This window comes from Trichosurus vulpecula, chromosome 1 (genome assembly GCF_011100635.1).
Source record: "Trichosurus vulpecula isolate mTriVul1 chromosome 1, mTriVul1.pri, whole genome shotgun sequence".
Lineage (NCBI taxonomy): Eukaryota > Metazoa > Chordata > Mammalia > Diprotodontia > Phalangeridae > Trichosurus > Trichosurus vulpecula.
In genome coordinates, this window is record NC_050573.1 from 241282837 (window position 1) to 241303951 (window position 21115).

The 21115-nt window shown below is 37.7% G+C and overlaps 1 protein-coding gene across 1 annotated transcript; it reads left to right on the forward strand.

Moving 5' to 3' along the window:
* The first annotated feature begins 774 nt into the window (after nt 1-774).
* On the forward strand, nt 775-16835 carry SNRPD1 (small nuclear ribonucleoprotein D1 polypeptide). Its single transcript, XM_036750048.1, has 4 exons — nt 775-907; nt 10333-10409; nt 14144-14335; nt 16220-16835. Exons 1-4 carry the CDS (start codon nt 894-896, stop codon nt 16294-16296), a joined length of 360 nt encoding a protein of 119 aa, XP_036605943.1. The 5' UTR covers nt 775-893; the 3' UTR covers nt 16297-16835.
* Nucleotides 16836-21115: the final 4280 nt, after the last annotated feature.

Below are 21115 nucleotides of genomic sequence, written 5' to 3' on the forward strand. Positions count from 1 at the left end.
TCTGGTTCGTTGGCCTTGACCTCTTGACATTCACAATGAATAATGTGGGTGTTGTCTTCAGTCTTCCTGAACTGCTTTTTGGAAACTGCTTTTACCTAAGTTTATTTCAATTAATTTTTATTAAGATGTTTTTTTGAAAAAAGATTTTCATGTATGTTTAATCATTTTCAGATGTGTCCAACTCTTTGTGACCCCATTTGGGGTTTCTTTGGTAAAGATTCTGGAGTGCTTTGCCATTTCCTTTTCCAGCTCATTTTACGGATGAGGAAACTGAGGCAAACAGGGTTAAGTGACTTCCCCAGGGTCACACAGCTAAGTAAGTTTCTGAGGCCAGATTTGAACTCAATAAGATGATTCTTCCTGACGCCAGGCCCAGGACTCTATCCACTATACTACCTAGCTGCCCTTCTTCGTGTAAATACATATAAATACGGGGACACACATATTAGGCACAATTCAGAAATTCCAATAAATGGTATTCCTTCTTTAAAATTAATTACAGAAAGCACTTATTTTTGCTCAACTTATCCAAACTTTGGCTTTGAGCATCCTGTGCAAGATAGGGTTATGGACAATAACCTGATGTTTTTACTAAAGAGGAGACATTCCCTTCTTCCAGACGTAAAATTAACATGCCGCGGGAGGAGCTCTAGCGGGCAACATTCGCACCGCCGCCCTCCAGGGGGAGCTGCAGCAACATCGTGTGCTTGGAAAGTAGCCACTCTACCCGCCTCAGAGCAGTCTCGAGTTTTCCTCCAGTCGGGTTTTCTATTTCCGGTTCTCTTGGTAGAAGTGCTTCCGGCCATTCATTCCCTCAGTCCGTGTTAGCTGCGACGGGGTCACGATTCTTAGACCCGTACGACAAAGAAGTGTGTCCCCGGGCGCCGTGAAGGATGAAGCTCGTGAGGTGAGGAGACGGCGAGAGCGCCGCCCACCGCGGCAGGGTTTGGTTTGAAGGTCTGTCCCCAGGCGCCCTGAGGCCAGGGTCAGAATAGGCGCCAAAGTCTCGTGCGCGCGCGAGATAGGCCGGGACAACGGCGGCCCTTCTTCACCCGTCGGCCCGCGTTCCTGCCCGCCCGGTGCCTCGTGCAGCGGCTCGTGCCCCTGAAAACGAGCGCCCTCAGGCGGGGTGGACTTTCCCTTCCCGCGCTCTGCGGCGTGTGGTCGTTGTCCCTAGGGGACTCGTGGGCCTGGCCGTTTTCTTGTGGGCTCTCGCGGAACGCTGCCGCGCGGGGCCTGGGACCCGGGTCCCCCTCCCTTCGCTTCTAGGATCCTGTGGTCAGGGTCTTAACCCATTTCTAAAATCTTTTGACCGGTTTCATGTGATGGAATCGTAGGATTAGATCTCGAAAGGACTCCAAAGCTACGGGACCCGCTCCCCTTGCCTACCGGTTCCAAGTGACGTGCTCAGAGAAGGGATTTGCGTCCAGCCCCTCTGATGCTGGAGCCATTATTACTCCTTCCGTTTGGACCCCAGGAGCAGAGCCCTGGGAATCCATGTGAGGCCGCAACGGGGAGAAGCGTATGAGAAAGGGACGGGGATGGATACTTTGTTGCTTGGCTTTTCTATTTTTCTGTCGGCTAGAACCTGATTCTAAGAGTACCTGAAAACTGAGTGGGGTTCTGACGACTAAAATTTTCAGCTGCTTAAACGCGGACATTTACGTAATTTTACTAAATGACAGTGCCGTGTGGTCAACCCTTGATTATTTGGAAACCGATTATACAATTAGATTTCCTCATTGCTCCAACCCAATTCAACTTTTCCCACAGTCAACTACTCCTTAGAGAGTCGGATAAATTAGAGATTAAACTTTATCTGAGGTGGTTCTAGTTAAAGTGTGGAGGAGTCATTGAAACCAGCTTATTAATATGAGCCAGCCATACTATTCCAAGCAAAAAGGGAGAGTTAGGGTGTATTACACCGACCCCAAGTCTTAATCTGTATGGTCCAGGTTTCCAAACCCAACTGTACACTGTTGGCAACTATAAAGTGATATGACAGATTTTATATTTAGCCAGTTTCTCCTTGTCTTCTTACATTAGAGCACAGTAGTTGCCTCTCAGTTGCATTTAAAATAACTGCTACGTTTCCTTAAAATAAAGATTTGATTTAGACTAAAGCAGTTAACTCCGAATCACTCAAATTTAGAGTATTTGGGTCGAGGGTAGTCTAAAGGAATTTTCTTTAAACTTTGGAAACCCAACCCTACTTGCCCCTGGGAAACATAGAGGATACTTTTGTCTAAAATATCTTTTAAAAGGAAGACGACAGGGTTCAATTCAGGAAATTGTGCAGTAGGGGAACTTCATTCAAGAGAGTAACTGAATAAAATCTATTTCAAAAAAAAATCCCAAATCCAAAAATTTTTCTGTTTGCCAACCCTGGAAGTGGTGTTTATAAGTTCTCTGTCTAGAGAAATGGGGACTAAGTATCAGAATTTGAAGAAGTTTTGGAATATAATTTTTGTTTAATAACTCCCCAGACTCAGATAACCAAATGTAAATTCAGTAGACCTCTTTAGCAAGATGAGTATACTTAACATTACTCTTTCTGCTTATGCCCAAACTTTACCAATAAACAATCATTTATTAAGTGCCTATTATGTGCTAGACACTGGGGTTACAAGGCAAAACAAACAAACCCAAGCAGGCCCTGCCCTCAAGGAGCTTATTGCTTGTAGGAACCAGTTTGGATCCAGACAGAAATGAAACAGCCCCTGCAGTAAGAGAGGCCATGGCACTCTATTTGGATTTAAAGAATTTAGGTACCAATCCTGCTATCTACATGCCTTTGGCCAAATCAGTTAAGCTCTCTGAGCATCATTCAACACATCTGCAAAACAGAGAAGTTGGACTAGATTTCCTCTAATGTTCTTCACAGGTCTAAATCTATACTTTTTTTTTATCAGACAATAAGTAAATAAAATAGAAAAAGATATGTGAAATTTAGTGTCATGGGGAATATTCAAATGGATCTTACATTTCATTGAGTTAGATGTTACCTCCCTCTCTGCAGATTACAACCATCCATTCCCGTTGACACTTGTGTACCTTTTGTCAGTGTCCTTCCATAAATTTGACAGTTTAACCATTATACTAGAGACCTTACTAAATTTCTCCTGACTTAAAAAAAGGTGGCAGTGGAACGCATGGTGGGGGAGGGGACACGAGGTCTTCGGCCTTGAGGCCACTTGTGGCCCTCTAGATCCTCAAGTGCAGCCCTTTGATGGAATCCAAACTTCACAGAAAAAATTAATCCCCTTAATAAAAGGATTTGTTCTATATGACTTGGATTCAGTCAAAAGGCCTCACCAAAGGACCTAGAAAGCCACACGTGGCTTTGAAGCGCAAAGATTCTCCAACCCTGCTCTGGGCTGTCTTTCTGTCATGCTGCCACTTACTGTGTGACCAGCCCATCTTCTCTTCCTATCATAATTCTTCGAAGACATCTTTTACACCTGTTCTTAGGAGTCCCTCATTGGCTTTATGTTGTAACCTGCTTATACTCATAATACATCAATATACTCATGATGCCCTCTGTGACACCCATTTTAAATTCTTCATAAATTTCTATCCCATGTGACTGCTAAGGCTGTGAAAATGACACTGATAAACAAAGAAGCCTGTACAATCAGAAGTGCTGAGTACATAGCAACACTAGTAGAATTCTGGTATTAAGAAAAATGAGCCTTTGCTTTCCTTATAAACTTGGGGTTATTAAAGGAGCTTTACAAAGACAATCTGACCTTCTCTCCTTGGACCTAACTTAATTTTCCATTTGTACTGTCTTGATCTGCATGGATAGGTAGGGGGAAAAACAGACTAAGCCATCCTCCCTATGTAAAGGTGAATCTTCTAGATACAATGCAGTAATCAAGACCTAGCTGTAAAAGAAATTTTAAAGTAATAATTTTAAACATGTTTTTCTTCCGCTTGGAAATTTTTCTAAAAATATATCACATAACTTTTTTACCTTCTTAGTTTTCTGTACATGATTTAACTTTTCTGTGATTAGTTACTCCCCCCAAATGCCAGGTAAATGTGACATTAATCTATTTGATTTTATGATGATAGGAAACCAAGAGATGGTGAGGTGTATTAGTGTGCATTTACCCTGCAGACTCACAGGTTCAAAGCTACTGTTTTTTAGTTTCTTGTGTCTTTTTTATAACTGTTACGAAACTCTGTTTATAACCTTGTAATGTCTTGCTGTTTTCAGTGAGTCTGCCTATAGCCTTTTTCTTTCCCCTTAATACATTTATATTGCTTCTGATCTGCTGTCGTCTTTGAAACCAGATAACCAAGCTTGTAAATCACAGGATCATAGATGTAGAACTGGAAAGGAAATTTGGTCTTTTACCCCCTGAAGAAGGGGTTAAATGATTAGCCCAAAGTCACATAACTGGCAAAAACCTCTTTTGAACTCAGGTTCCTTCAGAACCAGTTTGAAATAAGAATAAATAGGCTTAAGAGTAAAGAACAGGGATTTTGTAAGATGAGTATTAGTTTAGAGATATTTTATTTCTTGATCTTTGCTTTTGTTTTAGTTGGTTGAGGTTGCCAGATCAATGACCTTCAGATAAATGAGGTGGTGTGTTTTTCCACATATTTATACTACTAATCTCTTCAGTTGTCGGTAATTTCATATTATTTCGTATCTAGATATATCCAAACAGATTTTATAGTTAATATGTATATTTTAGTGGATATCTGGTTTCGTTGATGTGGATTATGCCCTGTACTGGGCAGCTAGGTGGTGCAGTAGATATAGCACTGGGCTTAGAATCGCGAAGACCCATCATCCTGAGTTCAAATATGGTCTCAGACACTTACTAGCTGTGTGATCCTGGGCAAGTCACTTAACCTTCATTTGCCTCAGTTTCTCCTGTAAAATGAGCTGGAGAAGGAAATGGCAAAGCACTCCAGTATCTTTGCCAAGGAAATCCCAAAATGGGGTCATGAAGATTTGGACGCAACTGAACAACACAATAAAATTCCCTGTTACCCAACAGATGTGAACCTACCTTCTTATTTTCTGTGTGATTGTTGTTCCTCTTCTTCCATAAATCCTGAATAGAAGAGCCATGTTGTGCATTGGAAGCCTTCTCCTGTGTCTCTTAATGTTTTCCTCAATACTAATTATCCCTTGCTCTCACTATATGACCAGCCTACCTCCTTTTTGGTTATACATGGATCATAGATTTAGAAATTCAGGGAATCTTAAGAGGTCATTGAAATCTCAGCTTCTAATCCCCTTATTTTTAAGAGGAAGACGGAGGCTTTGAGTGGTTAACTGACTTGGCCAGGTTCATAGCTAATAAGTATGAGGTTTGAGCTCAGGTCTTCCTTACTCCAAGTCTGATCTTATCCACTGCATCATTCTTCCTCTCATCATTTCTGGGTTTACATGTTTTATGCTTCTTGCGTTTTGGTTATTTCAAACTAAAGCCCATTTAAACCTAACGTGTTTATTTTCATTTCCTTATGAGTCAGTCACCATTTTGATTCTTCTGAGAATGTGGTGTTTTATGATTCACAGACAGATTGCATTACTGGAGAATATTGGTGCTAAGATTTGCCTTGGTGGCAGGGAGCAGCTTGAGATTGTTGAGAACGCGCATCTACTGCCGGAGTAACTCCACGAGAGACATTGTGGCATAATGAGTAGAAGAGATATTTGGAATCAAGAAGACTTGTGTTAGGATCCGGCCTCTGACACTTATTTGTGTCACCGTGGGCAAGCCACTTGATTTGTCTTAGCCTCAGTCTCGTCATCTATAAAATGAGGAAAATAATAATCCCTGTACCACCAATCTCACAGGGTTTTGTGAGGCTCAAGTGAGATGTAAATAGCTTTGCAGGCTTCTAAGTGCTACATTATTATATCTTGGCTCTTTTGCAGTGTTCTTAATCATGTTCCTGCAGTAATGTCAACTATAAATCATCTATACCTGTCTCCTATCTTTATACAAATTCAAGCGGGTGGTCCACTCAACATGGACTTTATGTTCTTTAGATTACTGCCACCAAGATCAAATATAAAATCCTGTTTGGTTTTTAAAACTTTTCATAATCTGGCTCCTTCGTGCCTTTCCAGTCTTAACCAATGATGTCTTCTGCAGTCTAGTGACACTGGCCTAATTGCCATTCTTCCTACAATACTCTTACTTGTTGACTGTATGTTTTTCACTAATTCCATGCCTGGAATTCTCTTCCTCCCCATCTCTGACTCCTGGCTTCCTTCAGATCCTAGCTAAAATTCTACCTTTTGTAAGAAGCTTTTCTTGGTCCCCCTTAATGCTAAAAATCATCTCTAATTTATCTTGTCTATATCTTGTCTGTACGTAGTTGTTTTAATGTTGTTTCCCCATTAAACTGTGAGCTCCTTAAGAACAGGGACTGATTTTTTTGTCTCTCTTTTTAGCCCCAGTTTCTAACCTAGTACCTGTCACATAAATGCTTGTTAATTGGACTTTTGCCATTACAAGAATACCAGTGGAATTAACACTCAGCTGTCCATCTTACCTGATTAGGCCATCTTTTCTTGATTCTATAGTTTTTCTTATTGTTGTTGTTTTAAACTTTAAGTTTTATTTGTCTGTTTTACGTTATAAATATTTACAAATTACTCCTACTTTATAAGATGTCTCTTGTAGCAAAGAAGTGACTCAGTAAGTAAATAAGCATTTATTAAATGCCTACTATGTACCAGGCAATGTGCTGAGTGCTGGAGATTCAGAGAAAAGAAAAAGCCAGTCCCTGTTCTCAAGGAGTTCAAATTTTTTTTTATTTTATTTATTATTTTTTGGGGGGGCAGAGGAAGGCATTTTATTACGCTCCTCAAGAGAGCGGGTGTAGTGCTCACGGGAACACTCACACAGGAGTTCAAAATTTAATTGGGGTAACAACATTAAAACAACTATGTATAAAGAAGATATAGACAGGATTAAATTGGAACTAATCAGCAAAGTGAAGACACTAGCATTGATGGGAATCAAGAAAGGCTTCTCACAAAAGATTGGATTTTGTTTGTCCGTTGTTCTAGAGGACCATGAGGTCATGGAGGTGATGCCAAGATATACAAGTGAATCGGATTTAAGTGAGGGAGGACTGTGCAAAGTCACCAGCCTCACTTTCTCCTCTGGAGCCATCTGAGTCCAGTAGCAAGAGATAGATGATCAGAAGTGGAGAGAGCCCTGGATGCAATTGGAGACTTTGACCTTTTTAAGCCAAGGTCTTTAACAGATCTCAGCCAATTCACTGATTAAGACTAGGTCTTAACCCCCAAAGACAGATCAGAGAAAGAGGGAAAGGATCCATATGTATAAGATTAACTATAACAGCTTTTTGTGCTGGCAAGGAACTAGAAAATGAAAGTGTGCCCATCAAAGTATATGTTTTTTGATATATTTTCCCCCAATTACATGTAAAAACAATTTTTAACATTGTTTTTAAATTTTTGAGGTTCAAATTCTCTCCCTTCTTCCTTTCTCCCCCTCCTTTAGAAGACAAACAATTTGATATAGATTACACATGTGCAGTCATGTAAAACATATTCCATATTAGCCATGTTTCAAAAGAAAACACAGACCAAAAAAAAACCCAAGAAAAATATTTTTTTAAGGTATGCTTTGATTTGCATTCAGACTTCATCAGTTCTTTCTCTGGAGGTAAAGAGCATTTTTCATCATAAGTACTCCAGAATTGTCTTGGACCATTGTGTTGCTGAGAATAGCTAAGTCATTTACAATTTTTCACTGTACAATATTGCTGTTGCTGTGTACAGTGTTGTCTTGGTTCTTCTCATTTCACATTAATTCATATATGCCTTCCCAAGTTTTTCTGAAATCATCCTATTTGTCATTTCTTATAGCACAATATTGTTCCATCACAATTATATACCGCAACTTGTTCTACAATTCCCCAATTCATGGGCATCACCTCAATTTGCACTTCTTTGCCACCACAAAAAGAGCTGCTATCTATAGTTTTGTACATATAGGTCCTTCTCTTTTTTTTTTTTTAAGTCTCTAGTAGTGGTATTGCTAAGGGTATTCACAGTTTGATAGCCCTTTAGGCATAGTTTCAAATTGTTCTCCAGGGTGGTTGGATCAGTTCACAACTCAGTTTCAGAGAAGCCTGGGATGACTTGTAAAAACTGATACAGAGTAAAGTGAATAAAACAAAACAATTATACAGTATCAGTACCAATGTACAGTGTAGTTTATAACATTGTAAAGATAAACAACTTTGAACCACTTAACTCTCTTTCCCTCTCCCCATCCAAGCTGTTGCCAAGGCCTGCCGATTTCACCTTTGCACATCTCTAATGTGTCCCCTTCGCTCCTCTGGTGTAGCCTGATGGTGGATCTGCCCACCTCAAGTGTCTTCCCATTCAGCCATTAAAGTGATTTCTCTAAACATAAGATCATGTCAACCCCCACCCCCAAAAACTCCAATGACTTACTGTTGCCTCTAGGAGCAGGCAAACAACAAGTGCTCTATTTGGTATTCAAAGCCCTTTATAACATAGCCTTTCTACCTTTCCAGTCTTCTTAAACCTTATTCCCCAACATGTATGCTTTGATCTAGTGTTACTTGCCCTCCTGACTGTTCCAGGAACAAGATACTCATCTGTTGGCTCCAAGCATTTTCTCTGACTGTCCCTCATGCATGGAATTCTGCTCTTTGCTACTGACCTCCCTGGCTTCCTTTAAGTCCCAACTAAAATCCCATCTTCTCTAGGAAGCCTTACTTAACCCCTTCTGCTGTTTTCCCTCTTTTAATGATTTCCTGTTTATTCCATTTATAGTTTGTTTGAATATATTTATTTGCATGTTGTCTCCCCTATTAGATTGTGAGCTGTTTTCGATCAGCAGCACTTAGCACAGTGCCTGGGACATAGTAGACACCTAATAAATGTGTATTTAAGTGAATTAATTGTGTGATAACCAGCCACTATTACAGAGGACTTACCAAGTTGTCAAAGATCAACATGTTCCCCTCCTGAAGAGAGATGATAAACTTAGAGTACAACATGAGACATATATTTTTGGACATGACCATTATTGGAATTTGTTTCACTTCGTTCCGCATATTTGTTAAAAGGGTCTCTTTCTCTGTCTTTTTCAGTTGGGTTGGAGGTGGAAAGGAGAGCAAATAGATTTTTGTTAATTTAAGAATATAAATTTTAAAAAGGTGAGCCTTTGTTTCAGTGAGAAGTGTGCCATTATTGAAAGAATTTTTCAATTTCTCAAAAGAAATGCATCCTTTCTACTTCCTGTTTCTGGGACTAATTTATTAGCCATTTGTAGTATGTGTCCAAAATATACATGAACAAGCACTGTAGTTTTTCTAACCAATTGCATATCATATCAATAGGCATAGGACAGTAGACGTTCTATGTCCACTTTTTTCCTTCTGTGGATGGTGAGGCCAAACTTTTATGTAAAATACATATCTATAGAAACATTTGTTATAATAATGCATGTGCATTGAAGGCATCCTTGTAGGAGGATTTCATAAACATTGTTCCACAATAGATCACATCTTTACCATCACATAATTGATCAAAAGGTGCAAAAAATTACAAGATCTCATTTCACTTACTGTTTAATGACTCTAGAAAAGCATGTGAGCCAGTAAAGCCTGACATTTCCTTAGCCACTCTTCTCCAACAATCTTATCTCCTAGTGTTTAAGAATTACACAAGATATGACAGAAGTAAACGTGTTGGATGCTTAAATTACTAATATTAAGTGAGGTATAAAAATGGGAGATGTATGCTCACCAAAATGTGTTATGGTCATGGAGAGGATCCAGTGTGGAATCAGCATGGGATTTCCTGTTACAGGGAGCCCCAAATGCTACATTTTTGTGGATGACATTGTGCAAACAGAACATTCTTAACCACCAGTCTTTATCATTTCCAAAGAGTTTAATATCAGAAATAGGTATGGTTTAATCCATGGAGATCACATTGAGGGGAAGGCCCATTACCATCTACTCTTCATTGCCCCCAAGCACCATTGGCCTTTTCATTTTATTTGCATTTGAGATTTCCTCTCTTTGTTGTCTCCCCCTATTAAAATGTGAGCTCCTTGAGAGCCTGGATGGCCTTAGCTTTCTGTGGTATTCCTGGCACTTAGCACAGTGCTTGGCAGATAAGTGATTAGTAAATTTTTTTTTACTCATTCACCAAGCCCTTGAACAATGCAGAGCTTCCTAAATTTTTATTAAAGATAATGAGCTGCCTATCTGACTTATTGATCCATAGATTCATACAATTGATAAAAATGAAAATTAATGGTTCTACATGTTTAATTGCAGATTTTTGATGAAGTTGAGTCATGAAACTGTAACCATCGAATTGAAGAATGGAACACAAGTACATGGAACAATCACAGGTATGGAGATTTGAGCAGGTGAAGAACTTTTCTCAAGTACTTGGCCAGATGTTCTTTGTAAATGTTTTTAAATAAGTTACCCACTCCACTTACTAAAAGGGACATTCCTTTTTTTACCTAATAGTAACTCATTTCAGTTAAGTGAATAGTAGGATCAAAAATCTAAAAGTGGAAGGAACCATTTAGTCCAATTCATTTGTTTTGTAGATGAAAAATATAGTCTCATGGAAAATAAATGACTTCATTGAAGTCACACAAGTAATAAGTGTCAAAGACAGGATTAAAAAAAATTAAAAGCATTTATTAAATGCTCACTGTGTGCCAAATTTGGTGCTGCTTAGTTCACGGAATATAAATAGAACAGTGAGAAAGTCAGCTTCCAAGAAGCTCCCATTCTAATGGGAGGAAACAACACCTATAGATGTATTCCACCACAGATTTGAACTCAGGTCCTCTGATAACAGAGTCATTAGAGAAAAATAAAGCATTCTATTTTAATTTGTAAATGTACATGTAAAAAAAAAGATGTTATGTTGACTAGGAAAACTGTAGATTATAAGACTTGGGCTACATTGTACTATATTAAAAAAGGGCTGCTAGGTGGTGTATTGCTGGGCCTGGAGTCTGGAAGACTCATCTTCCAGACTGCAAATGTGGCTTCAGGTACTTACTAGCTGAGTGACCCTGGACAAGTCACTGAACCCTGATTGTGTCAGTTTCCTTGTCTGTAAAATGAGCTGGAGAAGGAAATGACAAACCACTCCAGTATCTTTGCCAAGAAAACCTCAAATGGGATCACAAAAGAGTCAGACATGACTGAAAAATGATTGAACAAATAATAATAGACCTAAAAAGATCCTTAGAGAACATCTAGTGGAACCTCTTTGTTTAAATATGAACTCCAGAGAAGTTGCAAGGCCAGTAACAGGGTCAGGTTTTGAACCCTGGTCTTGCAAGTTTTTCAGGACCAGCCCTTTTCAATTGTACAACACATCTATGATTTCCTGACAGCATTGTTTGGCATAGAAGAAATTGTTATGTTGTGAAGCAAGGGCCATATAGCACCCTTCTAAAAAGGGTTTCATCTTTAAAATCACAATAACGCCTCTTGATAGGGTACTTCTTTCTAGAAGCTGGTTGTGTTCCAGCCCCAGTGTTCTAAACACGGTTCCAATGTCATATGTTGTTTAAAACTTATTTTATTTAATACATTAGTAATAATGGATAAATGTATTCATTAAATATATCCCAATTATATGTAAAAAATCTTAACAGTCATTTTGTACATGTACTTTTGAGTTCCAAATTCTCTTCCTCTCTCCTTCCCTTCCCTCCTCTTGGAGAAGGCAAGCAATTTTATATAGATTATACATGTGACTATGTGTACACACACACAGAGTACATATATAGTTCATAGTGTGTATATATGTGTGTATATAGTACATATATGTCTATATATGCACTACATTTCCATATTAGCCATGTTGCAAAGAAAGCACAAAATAACATAATAAAGTTTAAAACAGTATTCTTCAATCTGTATTCAGAATTCATCAGTTTTCTTTCTGGAGGTGGATAGCATTTTTCATCATGGGTTTTTTGGAATTGTCTTGGATCATTGTCTTGATCAGAGTAGCTGAGTCTTTCACAGTTGATCATTATTACAATATTGCTGTTACTGTGTACCTTGTTCTGGTTCTGCTCACTTTTCTTTGCATGAGTTGACAAAAGTGTTTCTAGGTTTTTCTGAAATAATCCTCATTTCTTATAGCACAATAGTATTCCATCACGATCTTATGCCACAACTTGTTCCTCCGTTTCCCAGTTAATGGGCATCCCCTCAATTTCCAATTCCACAAAAAGAACTACTATAAATATTTTTGTACAGATATGTCCTTTTCTCTCTCTTTTTTTTTTAATCTTTTTGGGTTACAGCCTTAGTAGTGGTGCTGATGAGTCAAAGGATATGCCTAGTCTTATGGCCCTTTTGGTATAATTCCAAACAATTCTCTAGAATGGTTGGACTAGCTTACAACTGCCAATGATGCATTAGTGTCATTTTCTGTCATATTAGCTGATCTAATGGCTGTTTCCTGGTATCTTAGAGTTGTTTTAATTTGTATTTCTCTAATCAGTGGTAATTTAGAGCATTATTTTCATGTGAGTATTGATAAACTTTATTTCTTCTTCTGAAAACTGCCTGTTCGTATCCTGTAACCATTTATCAACTGAGGAATGGCTCTTATTTTTTTTTTTTGTAAATTTGGCTCAGTTCCTTATATATTTAAGAAATGAGACCTTTGTCAGAGAAACTTGTTGTAAATATTTTTTCCCAATAATGAAAGGTGATGTCCATCTCCAGAGAAAGAACTGGTAGAGTCTGAACACAGATCAAAGATACTTTCTGTTTACTTTCTTTATTTTTCTTGGGGGGTTCGGTTTTTTTTTTTCATAGAATGACTTGCATGGAAATGTGTTTTGCATGACTATACATGTGTAACTGTGGGGAGGAGAGGGAGGGAGAGAATTTGGAACTCAAAATGTGAAATAAAAGAATGTTAAAATTGTTTTTACATGTAATGAGGAAAAATAAAATATTAAATAAGATTTAAAATTTTTTTCCCCAGTATCATTTTCCTTCTAATTTTGGTTGAATTAGTTTGTTTATACAAAAGCTTTTTAATTTCATGTTAATCAAAATTAATCTCTTTTCGTTCATGTAATCTCCTCCATCTCGTTTGGTCATAAACTTTTTCCTTATCCATAAACTTTTATTGTCCCTTTTGATTTTCAGGATTTCCAATTTAGTGTTTAATTGGGGATTTTTCATTTTTTCTTTTTGGTTATGTGCCCAGTTCATAGATCTTCTCTTTCTCTCTTTTATTGGTGTAAGCATTTAGGGATGTAAAATTTCCCCCAAGCACTGCTTCGGCCCCATCCCACAAATTGTGGAATATTGCCTTATTGTTGTTATTTTCCCTCTTGACAAAAAGTGCTCTTCTCTGCCCTTGAAATGTGACCCAGAAGTGGGAGGCAATGGAGTTGACAAACAGCATCTAATCCTGTGTCCAGTACTAGGGTACTCTATAATCTTTTTCTGTCCAGTTGCCAAATCCTATACCATCTCTTGCTTGGTAACTCCTGAAGCTGCTGTTGTTGCTTCTGTCACCACTTAGTCCCACTGCTGGTGTTTCATCCACTCTAGGCCATCTCTTTTTCCAATCTCCCTTGTTGTCTTGTGCCGTAAGAATGTCTCACCCTGACTTTTTATTGGCTCTGCCGTTGCAGAATGCAATTTGAGGTGTTATTTAAAGTTTGGTGGAGAATGTTGAGAGAGCTCAGATGAGTGCTTCTCTACTCTATTTGACTCCACCCCACCCTATGTAGTGTTTTGGTTTTTTAGAGTAGCTTATAGTGTGTCAGTGTGTATAATGATAATTGTTTACACTTACATAACACTTGGCTGTTTATGAAACATTTTCCTTGCATCAGCTATGCATTATACAAGTATTATTGCCCCCATTTTTTAGATCACGTAATTAAGAATAAGAGCTTAAGTGACATACTCAGTTTTACATAATGTCAGGACCAGTACTGAAATCAAGGTTTCCAATCCCTGTGCTTTTTCTAGTAGAGTTCTTTAAAGAGGCATTATATAGGTTATGATTTTTTTATCTTTTACTTTTTTCTGTGTTTTTTGCCATACTTGATAATTTTTATTTTTCTTCCCTGAGGTGTGGATGTCAGTATGAATACACATCTTAAAGCTGTGAAAATGACCCTGAAGAACAGAGAGCCTGTACAATTGGAAACACTGAGTATACGAGGAAATAATATTCGGTACTTCATCCTTCCAGACAGCTTACCTCTGGATACTTTACTTGTGGATGTTGAACCAAAGGTGAAATCTAAGAAAAGGGAAGCTGGTAAGTTAGTGAAAAGTTAAGAGGAGTCTTGTTTTAGAATTACAAAACTTATTATTGCATTTAAAGTTATGGTTTTAACATACTTTCAAACCTCTATAAATTTCTGAAAACCAACAGGTATTATCTATTTAAAATTCCTTTCCTTGGTATGTATAAATGTCCAAATTGACACTTAATTGTACAACAATTATAGCTTGTACACCAAAATATAATTTTACAAATCATTATTGTCATCTGCCTGCCTGAGAAAATATGTGGATAGAGAATATAGGTAATCTGTTGTGCAGATTTCAGCTTATACTTTTCTTCTGTGCCTATATTTTTATTTTTAAGCCTCGGTAGACCTTTAAAAATATAATCGATGAAATTTTATTGCATTCCAGGCTCTCCAGAACAATGACCCACCCTGTTTTTCTGTCCTCGTTTCATATAACTACCCTCTAGTAATTGTATATGTGTCATGATAGGCATTTAAAAATAATTTACAGACACACGCTTTTTAGCTGTGACTAGATGTAGTGTATATTTTTAAAAATTTTCTCAATGAATTTTCCCTTTAATTTTTAATAGAAAAATTATAGTTAAAGTTGTTTATCTAAAACTGCTGTGGCAAAGCTATTATTATGACAGTACAAAGATGGACTACTCTAAATCTACTTTCAAATGCTAACTATCACTTAATTGGATTTCCTTGCTAAGCAGTGAAAATGTGACACAATAAACTAGCTAAGTGTTTAAAAAGACTTAATTACAAGTTCCATAGATATCTGAAGACACTAGGGGCAGAATGAGTAGATTTTATATTTGGAGAAAAGCAAGGAATTGTAGGGTATTGTATAGGGAAAGGTTGAAGTTGGGCTGTGAATTTTAGGAGGGGAGGTATTTGCTCTTTTTTGATTGTTACTTTTATGACTTTGGGCAAATAAGCTTTCACCTTTAGTTTCTTTGTCTTTAAAATGTAGTAATGCCCTATGTTTCTTTAGGACAGTTGTGAAAGTCAGTTTGTTTTCTCAAAGATATATATATATTTTTTTAGTGGCCAGACTTAATTATGTGTCTGTTACTGCACAGTTGTGGAAGTCTTTGAAGTTAAATGACTAAAAAAAAGATCTTTAAGAATAACTTTCTTGGGGGACAGCTAGGTGACACAGTGGGATAGAGTATTGGCCCTGAAGTCAGGAGGACCTGATTTCATATCTGGCCTCTGACACTACTGGCTGTGTAAAACCCTGGGCAAGTCACTTAACCCTGACTGTCTCCAAAAAAAAAAAAAGGAATAACTGTCCTGAATTGGGATTTTAGACGTGCCATTTTACCATAACTATTAATTTCAACTCGGAACACTAGTGTATCCATCCTGTTTAATATAGGTCCCTATATTAGTAGCCTGCAGATTTCCATATTGCTGTGTACCTGAAAGACAATACCCATTGAATTAAAAAAAAAATCCATTGTGTATGTGAAGGACATGAACCGGAAATAATTTTCTATAGGTATATTCTGGTCTTGTCTCCTTATGCGTGGTGCATATCATTGAAGTATGCAAACACTATAGTCCTTAACAATATATTAATGGTATTTTGCTGTATTTCCTAGTCCTTTTTGGGACCCTGCATAGAATAAGCATATGCTATTAGCAATTTAAGGAAGGAAGAACAAAATTCAGTATGTTGTTTATTTTCTGCAGCCTTGAGCCACAAATGCAAGGACTAAGAAGGAAAAAAGTATAGTGAGATGCTGCTTCCAAAACTCCCTTCTGTTGTAGTGGAAATAGATTATAAAAGTTTTTTTTTCCCCTAGTTTAACTGATTAGATTGATTTAGTTACTTCAGGTTACTTTAGAGCGTAAGAAAATTTAACTTTGTTATTCTCTTATCTGCTCAGTTGCAGGAAGAGGCCGAGGTCGGGGTAGAGGACGAGGACGTGGTCGTGGCAGAGGAAGAGGGGGTCCCAGACGATAACTTCTTTCATGAATACTGTTATGTGTTTCCAAGAAAGGCAGGATATTTTTTGTACAGGTTTTGTTTATGATGTCAATTTTTAATAAACACATATGTGGGAAAGAGTTGTCTATTGAATATGTCATCAGTTAAGATTTCAGTATTCTTAGATCTTCTCCTTAGTATTAGTGCATTAGTTCCAAATGTAAAACAGTTGAGCTACAAGGCTGTTCATAAATGTAGTTTAAATTCTGACTTAACTAATCATACTTTTTTCTAACCTAACAGTATGATTTCATGTATGTATCTGAAAGATTTTGAATCCCCACTATAATCCTTTTATCTTCTTTGGGACTGCCTAGAGGTAAAATAGAATTACATTTGCTATATCTAAAACTGAAATCTTTTGGATTATCCAAAATGAATTGTCTTTTTGTTGAATTTCACTCTATAGTGAATAGTAGTATAACGGAAGTTCCAAGCTACTGGTATTTTATAATTGAAAGTCATCTTTTAAATTAAGAATTGCCTTTGTTATAATAAACATTTGTTACATGTTATCTCTGATTTTTTTTTAATAAAAGTTCTCAACAAAATATATAATTTTACATTCTACTCTCAAATTGAAGCTATAAATACATTTATATATCCTCAGTTGTGAGTTTTGTTTAAATTAGTTTTCTGTTGATTTATTTGAAAGTGTGGCCATCATTAACTGCTTTATCGGGTAAATTCAGAATGACCCTTTAAAGAAGACTCAGAGGAGAGAGCTGTTTTTCCCCCCACAAGGTAACCTGATTATCACAGACAAAATCCTTATTATCTTGTCTTTAAAAGTTTGGGCTTGTTGTGATGGTACATCCGTGATCCCTGCTACAGAGGGAAGGCTGAAAGTAATGGATCCATTGAATTCAGGATTGCTGGGCTGCAGTAGGGCTAAAGCAGAGTTTGGAGTCTTGACTAATATGGCAGGCCCCTAGGATTTGAGTTCATTTGGGCTAAGGAGATCTGCTTAGTACATGTAGGAAAAATGGAGCCAGTAAAAGCTTCCATACTGATCACTACTGAGATTGGGCCTGTGAGTATCCACTGCCCTTGCAGCCTGGGCAAGATGGGAGACCCAGGCTCCAAAAAAAAAAAAAAAAGATTGGTTAGGCTGCTCATTTTCATTATACGTAGTTCCTTGCAAACTGGTGCCGTTTTATTTGTGTAATAGGAAGAAATAAAAATAGGAAGCTAAACTAAATACGCAGCTTTTATTGTGTCTCTATTAAATTATAATTTCCTTGTAAAAGAGAAGAAAGTCATCTGTAGCACTTTAGAAAAATCTAACAATTCAGTTAGCCAAGAGCATTGGTGGGTTTTTTTGTTTTTTACTTTTTAAGGATTTCCCTAGAGAAGGTACTATAATTTGAGAATGTAAAAGTACAGAACTGTACATTCAATTTTATTTTTTGTAATGTATTTTAATGAGTTAATAATTATGCCACAATTAGCATGTTCCTTAAATGTGTTCAGAAGTGACTGAAGCACTCCAAGTAGCCACTGTGTAATTTATAGACTATTCTTCGAATCATTAAGACAAACTTTCCTGTTTAATCTTTGTTAACAATGAATGTTATATGAAGGTGACTATAATTTGAATTTAGAAAGTTTGTGTATTTTCCTATTGGCTTATCATTTGAAAAGTCTCATCATTGAAAACTATTAGCCCTTATGACAGGCCTGCACAGCCTGGAGCCTGCAAAAAATGTAGAGGAAACATCCTCTACATTTTTTCAGGCCATCCTAAATCCTTTGGTTGTGCCCTAGAGCTGCAGTTTGTGCAGGCCTGCCTTAACACTTAGAGTTTGTAATGTTAACTTAAAGGAGTATTCTGCTTTTCACTAATTTACCACATGATTCTTAACAGAAAAATTAGCCAAGGAGACAGAATATACAATGAAAAATATACACAGTGGGTCCTTTATAAGTCATGTTGTGTGATAGGCCATTCTATCAAAATTTATTTGAATATTTTATGGAATTTTAATCTATAGCATAAATGTAGTATAATGAATAATTCAGTAAATAAGTGTTATACTGTATTAAACCATAGTAGTATTACTGAATTACCCCACTAGAGGGCAGTGTTTTATACATAGCTATACACACATACACAAATCTATGTGTGTTTTTGTTTGTGAAAAAGTAATATGGAAGCTGATGGTTAAAGGTTATTATACTTGCACTGTGAACTACTTTTTGGACTTTTAACACAGCCCCATCCATTCTAATCTTCCATATAGCTACCAAAATGATTTTTCTAAAACCTAGGCCTGACCTTGTTACTTCCCTACTCAATATTCTTGAGAGGTTCCTTGTTGCTCCTGGACACCCTAGAACATACCACTTCTTGATCATGCCTGTCGGGAGAAGCTTCTGGAGGCCGCTGAAGTATACAGCAATACCACCTGCCAGGAGGCTCAGCAGAATCCACAAATCACATCCCTTTATCTGAGGATCTCTTCCAAGTCACTATTTCTCTGCCTAGACTTAGTCTCCAGTACTCCCATTCCTTTTTATTCTACCAGGCCTAGTAATGCTGAATCCACATTACTGACTTGCCTCCCCAACCCTTGATGGCTGCTGCCTCATTCCTGTGTACCCCAACCATACTCCTCCCCCAATATCCACTCCAAAGCTGCTACCCCCTGGCAGTGTACCTTCTGGAATTCCTACTCCATAATTAGCCAACTTCCTTTAATTTTAAACTACTTATTCCTTCCGTCTGCTGACACTGAGACATGGTTACCTCCGGGTAACACCATTGCATCCTTGGCAGTTGTTTTTACCACTAGTTGCACTTTCACATACCCTGAATTCTGGTCCAAGCAGGAGTTAGTCCTTGCTATTCATTGCTACTTTTAGACTCTCCTTCTAGTGAGGGAGACTTCTTTCAGAAGTTCAGAAACTTCTTTTGAGTTTCACGCTACCCATATTTATCACCCAATCCAAAAACTGGTAACCTTTATCTACTGACACCTCCAGGACATTTTCCCTCCTTTCCCAATGAGTTCAATGCCTAGTTCAGTCTTCCTTTCCATTCAAAATCCTGCCCATTAGGGGATTTTAATGTGTCAACTGTGAAAATAAATGGCCAAAGAGTCACAGAAGTTATGTAACTGCTGGCAACTCAAAAAAAAAATTACAGAGAGCTCACAGATTATCATGACCACTCTTAACTCTGATAAATAAAAATGAATTTTAGAAATAGGGTCAACTGGTCATAAGCAAAAATTGCTTTCTTTTGTTGGGAGGAGGAAAATTAGACCCATGAGCCAGGGCCTCCTCTAGAAGGAGACCCACTTTAGTGTGGGCAAATATCAATACATAGAATACATAGAACAATGGTTACGCAGTGAGCTGTAGCCCTGACAATAAGGGGTAGTAGCAACAATGAGACAAGTTTGATTCATAGCAGGACTTCATGACCGGAACATAGGTCTTGCGGGTGCTTGAACAAGCTCAGGGACCATCCAGTGCCGGTGTAAAACAATTCTGGGATTTTACTGAGGCACAGTTCCTTCAGAGGGTGAGCGCAAAGAATTGTTACACTAAACTCAGGGTACAGCTTGCTTGCTGGACCTTAGCTCTGGAAAACAGCATGAGTCCTAGTAGTAAAAACAGAAGGTGGTTTTGGCATGGGGATCATGACAAATGCATATTGATGCGCCCCAGAATAATGTAACTTTCCAGTTTGCCATCTCAATTCCCTCTACTCCCAGCTACATAGAGGGTTGGTCATAGCTTTTATCTTGTCATCTTCCACAAGTGTTATACTTCCATGTTCAAAACCTTGAAATTCCTTTATCTAGTCATCTTGTATCATTTGATCTCTCCCTGTTCATTACTACCCTTAATTTTATTCTTTATTTTCATAATTAAGTCCAATCCCTTCACTTCTGCTTTTATATTATCTCTCCTCTGTCTGCACTTGATTCCTCCTTTTCAATCCCTTGGTGAACCAGTCGAGTTCCAAATGGTTCTCTATTATACCTTATTCCCTCGTCCTATTGCCAAGAATACTTTGCTAAACTCCAGCTTTGAATTATTTCCACCATCTGCCTCCAGTCCTATTCATATGCTGCTAATTGGTGTTGGAGGAAGTGAAGAAACTGCTGACTGGGTCTACTGCAAATTTATCTACTATTTTTATTATTTATTATGTTATTTCTTTTATATATTATATAATATTAATTTATTAAACTATTTAATTGATTACCCCATTTCCAAAAATGACTTCCAAAACTTCTCAAGCCCTCCACATTTCTGCTCCCCCACCCTCACAACTAAGGAGCTTTACTTACACTGAGGACATTCACCAACAGCTTCCCCTTCATCTTTTCTCATCTCACAGCCTTCTTACATTATCTCATTCCAGTCTAATGAAGAGGTGGCCTTTTTTGCCACAGCCTCAACATGCACCCTTAATTTCATCCCCTCTCTTCTTTCCCAGCAGGTTGTCCCCACTATGAACCTCTCTCAAATCTATAGTCTCTCCATATCCATTTCCTTTCCTGTTGCCTGTAACATACCCATATCTCCCCTATTCTTAAAAAAACCTTCCATCCCACTATCTCCACCAATTAATATTCTGTGTCTCTCCTTAGCTAAACTAAAAAAAAAAAAAAAGCCATCTACATTTAGCGCCTCTACTCACTCAGCTCTTCCAATCTCACTGCAATCTGGCTTCTAACATGATTCAAGAAACTGTTTTGGTTTCATGATGTGTTGTGGTGGAACTTTCTCAAAGAATTCAGAGTCAGACCACCTCTAATCAAAGTATAGGCATTTATTG